General features: G+C 35.0%; 1 protein-coding gene across 3 annotated transcripts in view; it reads left to right on the forward strand.

Moving 5' to 3' along the window:
• The window catches only part of PAWR (pro-apoptotic WT1 regulator), a 105693-nt gene that overhangs the window by 59733 nt on the left and 32761 nt on the right, over positions 1 to 13199 (forward strand). For all 3 annotated transcript variants that reach the window (XM_057556717.1, XM_057556716.1, XM_057556718.1), the window contains one exon: positions 12116 to 12247. In XM_057556717.1, coding sequence (XP_057412700.1) covers positions 12116 to 12247 — 132 coding nt within the window. The remainder of the gene's footprint in view (positions 1 to 12115; positions 12248 to 13199) is intronic.

Genomic DNA, 13199 nt, shown 5'->3' on the forward strand with positions numbered 1-13199 from the left:
TTCCTTCTGAGCTGGACCCTCAGCACTTGTCTGGAAATCCTTTGCATACTTTTATTTCACTCAGTTTCATATTTCCTACAAATATGTATTCTAAACTTTTAATCAACCTACACCCCACTACCTTATCCTAAACTTTTACCCATGTTTGTCAGCAGAAAAGCACAGTTACTTCTCAGAGAAGTTCGAGAACCCTCTGTCAGAACTCTCTCAATTTTTGTTTGCCTGTGTCGTCTAACTTACCTACATTTAGAGCCATCTTGAGAGTTTTACTAGAAAAGGTTTAGCCTTTGATCTCTACCTTGGTCCTTCTTTTCCTTGAATTATTTGTTTATATCACACAAATATTTCAAATACTCAACACCAAACACTTCATTGTTTCTCCTCTCTTTAAATTATCTGCGTGCAAGAATGATAGATACCATGAACTAGAAAACTAGGAGTCATCTTGTAACTGCTATTTACTGCTTTTGACTCAGTCGTTCAGATTCCACTGCTCTTTGCTATGTCTGTCCACAGTCCGTATCTACTTTCATTTCCTTAGTTCTAACTTATTGCACAACCCTGTTATGTGGGTACTGCTGTTCCCATTTTACAAGATCACACAGCTAATTAATGTTGTCGGTAGTTTTCTCCAAATAATTTATATATTAATTCAAACGTATTGAAATAATTATTCCATTGTACCAGGTGAATTTGTCGTCTGGGAATGGCCAAGAGAGTTGAATAATGAATAATAATGAAGGAAACTGTTAGATACTATTAACTTTTAATGATAAAAATAATATGATTTGGGCATTAAAGTAAATAGATCAATGGAACAGAATAGAAAGCTAAAACATAGCCATATATAAAAATATAAAGATGGCATTTTGAATCAGTGGTGAGGAGATAGGGGTTGCTTAAGAGCCTCTAGGTGTGAACCTGGAGGGGGTGCTGAGCTCTTCCCAGGGCTGTTACTCATACAGCCTCCCGCCGGTGTTGCAGTTCTGGGTTAGTCCATTTCTGTGGCTAGAACAATGGCTTACCCTAAAAAAATCGTTAGATTCCAAACTCACTCCCTATACAAGAAATTAAATATGAGATGAGTTAAAAAATTTTAAAAAGTGAAATGGTAAAAGTTAGAAAGTATGTGTGTTTATTAGATTTTTTAAAAATAGGAATATCCACGAATTCCGGAATTCATGAACTTTGGAATTCATGGACTTTTTTTTTTGGCTGCACCGAGCGGCATGTGGGATCTTAGTTTCCTGACCAGGGATCGAACGTGCGCCTCCTGCAATGGAAGTGCAGAGTCTTAACCGCTGGGCCACCAGGGAAGTCCTTGCTTATTAGATCTTAAAGTAAGAAAAACATTTTCTTAACATAAAACCACGGGGAGAAAATCTCAGAAGGAAAACTTAAACAGAATTAAAAGGAGAGCTAGAAAAAAAAATTGACAATAAAGGTTACCATCTTATTATATGAAGAGCTTTTGGAAATACTAAGGAAATGAATAAACCAGTATAAAAATTGAGAGAGGATATCAGTGAAGAAAGTGAAGATACATAAATACATAAAGCCAATAAAAAGAGAGCACAAGTTCATCCTGCTCACCTACGATTCAGTGAAACCATTATTTGCCTAATACGTTCGGAGAGAGTTAAAACAATAATAATAAGGGTAAGACAACATTAACCTTCTTGGAGGAAAATTTGGCGGCATGTTTATAGAGGCATAAAAATTAGAGATAGGCACACAAATTTATATGAAAGGCTATTTAGCTTATATGTCCTACAACATAGATCTGATTAAGCAAATCTAATATCATACTATGCAACTACTAAAATTTTTGTTGAAAATAAAGAGGCCATATAAATAGATCTCAAAACAAGATGCCTACAATTATATGGATTTAAAAAAAAAGAAAGAAAAAGTTCTACTAGAATGATTTGTACCAAAGTGATGACAGTTGTTTATTTTAAGATAAAGGATGATTTTTAATTTCTTCTTTTCTCTATTTTAAAAGTTTTCTTGTAATGTACATTAATTTTGTAATTAGGAAAAATCTCATTTTCTGTTTAAATAAAAAGTACCCAACTATAGTTTCTAAGTTATTATTGTTATTATTATTTGTTGAGATTGCTGAAAGTGAGAATGCTGCCTGCCTCTCTCATTATGAATATTGTTGCTCTTTAGAGAACTTGACACTGCTTAGCCCTGAGATCTGATGGGATCCCAGCACGAGGTAGTATGGTTGGATTGTCCATGGCTGAGTCATATCTGATAGGATTGGTGTAGAATTTAAGGTGGGGGAGGTGCTTTAAAATTGTGGAAGGATGAAATTCTGTTTTCATTTCCTGTTTTTTGGAATGTTATATTTTCAGATTCTTTACAGATAAGATTTCATTTTTGTCTAAAATGCTAACCTTCGTGCAAACTCAGCTTTTATATCCATGAAATCAAAGTACTTATATTAGTATCAATATATTAGCAAGTTGTTAGAAAGCCTAATTCAGTATGATAGATGAAATTCATTGCTAATTTACAAAGTTAATCAGGATGTTTAATAATTAGTCTGGAAAATTCATACATTTTGTTTCATCTAAAAATTTATTTATTTATTTATTCATTTATTTAATTTTTGGTTGCATTGGGTCTTTGCTGCTGCACGCGGGTTTTCTACAGTTGCTCAGAGAGGGGGCTACTCTTTGTTGTGGTGCACGGGCTTCTCATTGCGGTGGCTTCTCGTTGCGGAGCACGGGCTCTAGAGTGCAGGCTTCAGTAGTTGTGGCGCACGGGCTTAGTTGCTCCGCGGCATGTGGGATCTTCCCGGACCAGGGCTGGAACCCATGTCCCCTGCATTGGCAGGCGGATTCTTAACCACTGCGCCACCAGGGAAGCCCCATACATTTTAATTTATCCCACTTAGTTCCCAAACTTTCTAGCTTAAGGCTGTGTGTGTGTGTGTGTGTGTAGCAGTTTTTAAGCATTGTGTTATATATGTGGCTTTTTCAGCTATCTAATGAGAGGAGAGCAGTCATTTGTTTATTTTGCTCAGTTCTTTTCACATAAAGATGCTTATTAATTTGATCTTACTATTCTTTTTGTTATGTTGTAAAGTTCCTTTTGTTTAACCATTTCAAAAGAAACCTCTTGGCTTAGGAACAGGGAGGGAAGGTAAGGAATAGCTTGGCAGAGGTTGAATGATGACAGAGTGGTATATGCTAGATAAAGGACTAATGGAGGATGAAAAGGGGTATTACCAGAGGGGGAGGCAGATAAAGCAGCAGTAGTACTGATAGGATGGCATGGTCTCTCTGAAGAAAACGAGTGGAATCTAGCTTAACTCCCCTAATACCTTTCACGGACACAGTAACTTTCCATTTTGGAAAGTACAGGCACTTATCCACATTCATGGTTTGTAACTGTGTGATCCCAAATACAGACTTTTTTCCCCTCTCCTGGAGCTGTATAGTTTTTTTTCTCTTCCCTAAAAGCCTTGCTAAGATTGCTTAAAATGCAAAGGGAAATCAGCATGCTTTTAGAGCCACATTTATATGATTTATTGTACATAAATACAATTAAACTTACTTGGCTGTTTAGTTCTATTGTAATTCTGTTCCTCATTCTGATTCATATGTTGAAAATATTGTGCTATTCCCTGGTGTTAGAGTTTTCTAGAGAAGTAATTATACCTTGCAAAAATTTACTGAAAAACTGAAACACCTAAGGAATTTTTGTGGATTCCTTATATTAAGATCAGATGTTCATAGGTTACAGAGACTGAGGCATTTGGGAAGAAGAACATGATATTACACTTTTGGGGAGGGATTCTGAAGATTAAGGGGACTAGTATTTTTAAATGGATTTTATGAACTATTGTTAATAGTGTTTGGAGATAAATGAATTGTTTAATTCATTTGTAAGACTTCTCACTTACGAAAGGGAACAAATGTGAAAAAAGAAAAAGGAATGTGAAGCAATCTCTAGCTGAGATCTTCCAAGAACTAGATAGTATACCACACAATTTATTCTAGTTATGAAAGTGTCAAAACTTGGCCTCAGCATTTATTTTATTAAAAATTAATTTAAACAATTTTTAATGCATTTGAAATATTTTTTAAAATTGTGTTTTCTTTAGTTGTGTGTGCATAGTTTCAGATAAATAATAGTTGTGAGTGATGATTGTCTGTTGAGCTTACTTACTGTCCAAGAATTCTTATTAAGTAAAAAGTTCTATGGAATATGCTCTTCTCCATATATTAGAAGCATTTAAAAATGTTAATACAAGTTGTGTTTAAAGTAGGCAAATGGTATGTTGGTTGCTTTTTCTGGATTCCTGAATTTTGTGGAGTTCTGCTTTTTCAAATTAATAGGGAAAAGCTACCATGAAATGGATCCTCTTTAGTTATTTTAGTCTATGAACTTATTAAATGTTGATTTATTAAAAACCTTTTTTTGGACTGATAAAAGTGTGCTTTATTAGTCAAATACCACAAATAGTTTTGCTGTCAGTGACCTTTTCCAAAATGTTGAGCAACTTTAAAAAAATAAGACTACTAACAAATGAAATACCATGTTCTCTGGATTTTAAGGGTAGTTGTCTTCCTGGAAAAATCCGTATGTATTTTAAAACCCTGGAACCTCCACTCCCCCATCCCCCCGCTCCCCCACACCACCGCCCCGTAAAATGTGTTTAGGCTCAGATAATTATAAATAGATTTTTCACCTGCATGACTTTTTGGTATTACATTTTACATTTGGATGGGACGTGGGTCAGTTCTATCTTAGAGGGACTAATTTTTCAAATGCAAGATATCCATTTCATGCTTCTGATCCATAAACAAGTAATATTTCTTAGTCATCAATATGACCAAAAATGCCACCACAAAATTCCATGCCTTGTAGGGAGTGGTATTGACTGAATAAGAATCATTGGCCTAGAGCATTGTGGCCAAAGGAGATACTTGCTCCAGAGAGGTAGTCAGAGAATACACTAATCCTACCACCAGGCCCAAAGGTATGAAAGAACTTCAAAAACAAAAAGCTTCCTGTTGAATGAGCTACAGGGGAAAGGGCTTTTTCACGGAGCCAGCTAGGTTTCATCCTGTAGCTGAGGAAAGCAAAATGTTAATCAGCAGGAATTCCAGAGGGCACAGAGGAATGATTTGGAAGGGAGAGGAAGGACACGGGATTGGGTCAGATTAGGAAACGTACCGAGTGATATGGAAATGAGAGTCCGTACAAGTGAATGGGTGAGACCTGGGGAAGTTTGGTCTGCTGTCAGTGACTGAAATAAACATGGAAATGAGACCTGGTAGAATTCCTAAAAGTCCCTTTAAAAATGGGGGAAAAAAAAAAAAGTAAAAATGTTAACATACACAGAATACAGAGTAAATGAACCCCCCCTTATATAACTGTCATCCAGCTACAGCAATAGTCAACTCATAACCACTCTTTTTTTCCCTGTAACTTCCAGTAATTCTGTGTTCTGCAAAGTGATCCAAGACCCTCACGAGATAATGTGAAACCAGAGTTTCACAGGAAAGTGCTCACTGATATTTTCTGTTCTGTTCCTTTTCTTTTTCTTCAAATAAACTCTGGGTTGCAGAGCACTAAATGGATTTCGTGACTGATGAATAGGTTACAACTGGTAGTTGGAAAATTGAGGTTGAGGTTTGTAGTTAGACTGCTTGGGTTGGAGTTCTGACTGCACCCCTCAACAACTTTGTGTCCTGTTACTTAATTCTAATCCTCACATCCCTCTTATATAAAGTAGTACCCACCTCCTAAGGTTTTTGTGAAAATTACCTGTATTTGAAATACTAGATATTAGAGCTTAACAGTGCTCTATACACCTAGAAAATATTCAGTTACTAGTAGATGCTATTACTATTTTAAGTGACCAACCTGGGATTTGAATCTAGGTCTCTCTGATTCCAAAATCTGAGTTCTTATATTTTTTTAATCTAAAATATAACTTACAGACAGTTATAAATTTTAAAAAAGAAAATCAATCTAGAGATAATGTGTATTTTTCTTTTTATCATTCATCATAGTATTTTTTCCCACTCTACATTAAATTGCAAACATTTCCATTTCTTTGAAAAGAGTTTTCAAATAATATTCCACCATTTTGCTCTCTAGAGGCAGAAATGTTATGCTTCATAGGAAAGATACTTACCTAGTTCTAGTTACTTAGTCATTGCACAGTCAAATTTTATTGCTACTTTTAGAACTTTATTGTGAGAATTTTGGTCAAATATAAAAGTCAGGAGAATGGTGCAGTGAAGTCCCCCATGTCCACATCCTTCAGCTTCAACAGTGATCAACTCCTGGCCAGTTTTGTCTTACCTATACCACCACACACTACCCATTCTATCCCTATGTTATTTTCAAGCAAATCTCAGATGACTTATTAATTTATTTTTAAATATTTCTGCATATGTCTCTAAAATATAAGGAATCTTTTTAAAACAAAAGAACAATATCGCTATCAAACCTAAAAAACGTTAAAAATAGTTCCTTAATCTCATGAAACTCCTTAGACTTAATTTCAAATTTCATCGTGTTTCAAACTGTCTCTTAAATGATTATTTAAAAAATAGTTTCTTTGAGTAAGGATGCAAATGAGGTCAATATTTTCGTATTCGTTCATATGTCTTTTGAGTTTCAAATTTGTGGCTCTCTTCTCCTTTTCCCTCTCTCTCCCCTTCTTATAATTTATTAGTTGTAAGAACTGGCCATTTGTATTTTATAGTTACAACAGGGATCAGCAGAGGCTTATTTCTATATGATGGAGAGCTGAGAATGGTTTTTAAAGTTTTTGTTTTTTTTTTTTTAAAAAGCAACAAACCTTATGTAGCCCCAGATGACTGTTTGCTCTGTGGTCTTTTATGTTCCCACAGTCTGGATTTTCATGATTGCATCTCCATGGTCTTGTCTAATATACTGTTCTATTCCCTCTATTTCCTTTAATTGGTAGTTGGATCTAGAGTCTTAATCAGACTTAGGTTCAGTTTTTTTTTAAACTCATTTTATTTGTTCAATACCTCCACGATATTTCTTTCTTTCTTAAGTCATATTTATTTTTATTTTTATTTTTTATTTTTTTAAACAATCACTTTTGTTATTTATTTATTTATTGATGGCTGTGTTGGGTCTTCGTTTCTGTGCGAGGGCTTTCTCTAGTTGCGGCAAGTGGGGGCCACTCTTCATAAGTCATATTTATTAAGGTGTCTTTTACATATAATAATATGCTACTGTCTTAAGAGTGTGATTTGATGAATTTTGACAAATATACACAACTGGGCAAACCACCATGAGAATCAGGATATAGAACACTTCCATCATTCATTCTGCCCCTTTCTAGTCAGCCCCCTCCCCTCAGGCACAGCTTCTGACAACCACTGATCTGCTTTCTGTGACTATGATTTTGCTTTCTCTAGAATTTTACAGAAATTGAATCACACAGCATATAGTCTTCATTTCCTGGTGTCTTAGCATAATTCTTTTGTTACTGAGTATATTCTGTTGCATGGCTGTACTACTCTTGGTTATCTGTTCACCAGTTGATGTACATTTGGACTATTTCCAGTTTTTGGCTATTATGAAAACTTTTTTTTTTTGTTCAAGTTTTTGTGTAAGTTTTGAGTGAATGTTTTCATTTTTCTTGGTAACTAACTAGGAGTAGAATTGCTGGGTCATATGGTAAGTGTATATTTAAATTTATAAGAAACTGCCAAACTTTTCCCTATATGACTATGCCACTGTTAGTTCCTACCAGCAATATAGGAGACATTCAGTTGTTTCAAATCCTCATTAACACTTTAATTTTAGTCGGTATTTAATTTTATTATTCCAGTAGGTATGTAGTGATAGCCCATTGTGGTTTTCATTTGCATTTCCCTAATAAGTACTGATATTGAGCCTTTTTTTCATGTATTTATTTGTCACCCCTGTATTTTCTTCGGCAGTGTTCAGATTTTTGCTCATTTTTAATGATGTACTGGAATTTATCCTAGTATGTGGAATAAATCCAATTTCACATTAAAAAATATATAGTTATCTAGTTGTCCCCAAACCATGTGTTTAAAAAAAAGCCCATTCTTTCCCACCAGTAAGAGTTTCTACTTTTATTGTAAACACAATTTGTCTATTTAGATCTATTTTTGAACTTTTCTGTTGTGCTCCTATGAAGTACAGTTTCTTGAATCCTAACTAATAGGACTTAAAAAATCCGTTTTCTTTTTATTTGGTTACTTTGTCAGATCTGAGCAATAATCTTACATGTTATAAAAAATTATTCAAAGTAGCTTCTTTTTTTTTTCAGTGTTGATACTTTGTTATTAGCAATGAAAATCATACATTTCCTTTTTTGTTCTGAGGTTTTATTTGCTAAAATATTAACACTCTAAATGTACCTTTGGGAAGAGCAAAGAGCTTGCTGAGAATTAGTGATGCTTATTATTATCATTTCATAAAATCGGACGCTTTGGTTTGTTTCAAATAATTGTTAACTCAGTTCCCATGCAACTTCCTCTCTAATCTGTGTGAAAGGAGAGAATAACTTGTACATGTTTACATGTATCTATAAATGAGAGCTGAGAAGAGAGGTAGGAGATTCAGTCCCACATTATTGTTGTAATTATACTATAAAATCAGTAGCTATTTTCTTCTCATCTTTTTCCCTCCCAGGTAAAAAACTTATAATTCATAGAAAGAATCTTTAAAAAATATTTAGGGTTCTTTTTGGTTTTCTTTTTGCTAGTACTTATTTAAAGACCAACTCTCTCTCTCTCCCTTAAGGATACCAGCCAGCTTCTGTGCTTAGAAAATTATTAATCTTTGCAAGAAATAGAAGATGTCTTTACCCACCTTTGTCCATTAACTCAGTTCCTTTTTGCTTTCAGTCTTTGCTTATTTCTCACCATTTCGACCAAATTGTTCCTCCAGGTGTACTTATCCCCCGTTAAGTAAGATAGTTTAAGGAATTTGTAAGATGCTTGTTGCTAAAAAAACTATACTGGTTTCTAGAAGAACTTTGGAGGGAAATTGTGATTCATCAAGTAATCCCTATTCTAAAAGCTTCCTGGAAAGTAAGATGTACACACTCTCCACAGAGATAGTATGTGTGATGAATAGGTTCCCAGGTCAGTGGGTAAGAGTGTTGCCAAGAAAAAGAACATTCAGAATTTTAACTTGGGGTGCAACAGTCCATCTCCCTTATTTGTCTCATCTTGGTAACTCATTTATCAAACATTTACTGAAGTTTATTTTTTCTGCTTTCTTTTAATGCTGGTGAGTCTATATTACTCTATGATTTAAGAATTCATGCTACTGACATTTGATCCTACGGTCAGGGATTTTTACAGCCCAGGTACCAGAGAATGATTGCTTTCACAGAGTAGAAGGCTAGATGAGACCGCTTTTTATTCTTTCTAGAGCTTATAGTCTTGCTGACCTCTTGTCTCAGTACTATGTATTGAAGAATTTCTGTACTCCATTCTCTTTTCTGTTCTAGTATCTTTATGACATAGTTTTCGATGTTGTGGTTTTACACATTTTAATGTTAGAGTGAGTGTTCTGTCATAACTCTGTCTTTAAAAGTAATTTTTCTGGATGTCTTATGTAATTATGCACCCAGATGATCCGCCCTTACTTTCCAAATAAATTCAACTTATGAATTGATTTACAGATTATTGACACCTTCAGTATTAGTTTTTTTCTTAAGAAGAGATCTTAATTTATATCACTCAGTAAAATTTTATAGTTTTTTCATAAAGTTTTTTTAGTTTATTTTTATGGTTACTATTAAAATTATATAATCTAACTAGCTATTGATGTTACTCTGAGAAGCTATTTATTTCTGTGTGCTTAATGAAAAACCATCTTAAGGAACTGTAGTAATTCTAAAATATTTTTGACAAAATTATATCATTTGAAATGATGAAAATTTGCCTTTCTGATGCTGAAATCTCTTATTCTTCTTCCCTAGTTTTACCAAATAGTACTTCCAGAGTGATGTTAACAACCCTGTTGATAGTGGACATCAGTGTCTTAAGTCTGGCTTTGCTTTTAAATTTTGTTGATATTTTGGCATAAAACATGATACTGTCTATTGGTTTGAGAAAGTCTTTTTAAAAGTCCTAAGAGAGATTCGTTTTCTAATCAGGACTAATTTCTTAAACTTTGGTACCCTTTACTAGATTCCTTTTATTGATTCTGTTTCCACCTAAGATACATCTTTTTTTTTTTTTTTTTTTTTTTTTTTTTTGGCCATGCTGAGAGGCTTGAGGGATCTTAGTTCCCCGACCAGGGATCATACCCGGGCCCCGGCAGCAAAAGTGCTGAGTCCTAACCACTGGACTGCCAGGGAATTCCCAGATATATCATTTTTCATAGGATCCCATTGCCTACTATGTTGTTTAGTCTCTCCACTTTTGGTCCCTGTTAATCAGAACTCTGAATTGCTGTATACAGGTTCTTTTCCCCAAATCAGTTTCGATCACGTTTTACTTATATTCCAGGGAATTGTAGCACTATAACATGTTTCAGTGTTATGTAATGAAAAGTCCAGACTTCTTAGGCTCTTTATTATCTGTATTTCTTTGTGATCAGAGCGTATGCCTTTCCAGTACTCACCTCTGTCAAGGACTTCGAAGGATCTGAGATCTTACCCTGCTTACAAGCTAACGAGTTAGCCTGCTATGGTTTCATGGATCCTGGCAGAAGACACTAGTCTCCTGGGAGTCAAGAACAGTTTGTTACTCACAGCAATAGCAGTAGCCACAGTGTTATCATTTCTCTTGTACCGGTTACCTAAGCCCCAGTTCCCAGAGGGTGAGAAGAGGGCCAGGTGACACCTGTACACATAGTTAGTTGCATTACAGGAGAGACCCTAAACATTCTCTGGAATCTCAGCCCACTTGTTTCTTTAATTCATCCCTTCTATTCTGCCCCCCAGCTTTCCCTCCACATCATCCTGCTTTAAGACTCCATCTCAGACAGATGCCTTCTTCCATACCCCCGCCCCCCGCCACCGCTATGGACCTTGTGTCTTTGAATGTGCTGCTTATTTTCTGTGTTCTCCTATTTCAGATGCTCCAGTGATCCTTCTTGGTTTGCACAGTGGCTTCAGCCTTTCTTTTTCTTGTTGCACAATTTGTAAATACTGTTGTCTTTCCTGCTATTCTGTGCTTTGGTCAGTGTCTTAGTGTTTACAAATTGCCGGCAGAGATATTATTTATTTTTTGTCTCTTACAGAACACACACAGGCAGTGTATTGGTTAAGAATGTGTTCAGTTACAAGGAACAGATGACCTATTTCACAGTGGGTGTAATGGATAGAGTTTAGTTTCTGTTTACGGGTTGTTGGTTTTGTTTTTTTTATTAAGGTAAAAAGTCTGGATAGATAACACAGGTGGTGATTCGGTTTTTTAAACAGCACCCTTTCATGTAAGCTTTTCCATATGCTCATCCCATCATCTGAAATTCTCTTTTTTTTTATATCTGCAATTCCAAATTAAACGCATTTTTTAAATTGTAAATTCTTCTACAGTGTTTGTAGAAGACTTACTCCCTAGGTGAAGATACTCATAGGCTACTAAGGTAGAAAATGGCCTTTAACATTAAGTTATCTGCGCACGTACACACACACACACACACACACACACACACACACACACACACACACACACCCCTTCAGTGGCCTTTATTATTAAGTTATCTGCACATGTACACACAGACACACACCCCTTCCCATTAGACTCTACATTCCATGTCTGTGTGCTGTATCTTCTGTTACCTTCCAAAAAGTGCTTTAAGGTAGTCCATTTACTTGAAGATTGAATGATGAAGAAAGAGTGAACCCTACCTTTAAGCAAACCTTGTCACTGGTAGTTAGAGCCTAGAGCCTAGAAAGATGTTGACAAGGGTGTGAATGTGGAGGTTTGGATTTTAAGCAGATAATTTAGTTTATAGGGATTAAATGTACCAATTGTTGAAAGGAACACTTTTATTGTGAAGTTTCTGAATGCTTAGTACTTCTTAATGCTATCAAATGTATCTTCACGTACTATCAAAACATTTTATTAATATTATATAGAAGTAAAATGGAAACTATTCTTTCTTTCAGTGCTTAGATGAATATGAAGATGATGAAGCTGGGCAGAAAGAGCGGAAACGAGAAGATGCAATTACACAACAGAACACGATGCAAAATGAGGCTGTAAGCTTATTAGATTCAGGAAGTTCCTATCTGTTACAAGTGAGTATTTAAAAATTCTAGAATGTCACTAGCTATTTTAACAATAATTTTTAAGTTACTGTTAATAATTTTTCCAGTTTCATTTTGGTTGCATCAACTCCATTTAAGTACTTCCAATGGATTTAACCAGTGATTTTCCTTATATCTAAATAACTTTTTGACGTGAGCAGTGTTTGGTCCTTAGCTCCTGATCAATGAATATTTACTGACTAAGCAGGTTTAAACAGTATCCGTTGTAAAAATAAGCAGGAAAAATAATTACCCTTTGCTCTTAAAAAAGTAAGGATTAGTGAGTTTAAGTGAGTGGAGAGTACTGTTCTAGGCTGATATTTGCATTAGAATTATGTAGCAAATAAGGAGTTGAATAACAAGTGTCTACCAAGTCAGATGTTTAAACATAATAATAAAACACAACATGTAGTATTGTGAATTGCCAGAAACATCCATATTTCTGTGTAATTATAAAATACTTTTTAAAACACAATTTAAGTCAGTTTCCAATTAGCTGTTATCTTGGCTTCTTGTAGCACAGAAAATTGGGAGTTGTTGGCATTGGGGTGCCTGAGTTTAAAGCAAATCACTCTGCAGAATCATTCCATATAAACTGTACTTTGGGAATTATCTTGAGATATCTAATCTTAAATTAATTTGATGACATTTTGAGATCGTAAGCTACTGTGCTGTCTTTTCAGAGTTCCAGCTTTGACTTTTTAAATGCATTTTATTATGATACTACTCTAAAAGGAGTTTCCGAGCAGAACACACATCTCCCTGTTTTACTGATGAAAAAAATGAAATGTAAACTTGTCTATTAATTTGCAAGGTTATGATAGAAGGCATTTGGCAGAGAGAGGCAAAATATTTTGAAGTGGTTTGGATGTGAATGCAAAACTTCTTTTTCCTCTGCTCTTTGAGGCAGGTACATTGATGTGAAGAATGGTAATGTGGGTTT

Source organism: Balaenoptera acutorostrata, chromosome 11 (assembly GCF_949987535.1).
Source record: "Balaenoptera acutorostrata chromosome 11, mBalAcu1.1, whole genome shotgun sequence".
NCBI lineage: Eukaryota > Metazoa > Chordata > Mammalia > Artiodactyla > Balaenopteridae > Balaenoptera > Balaenoptera acutorostrata.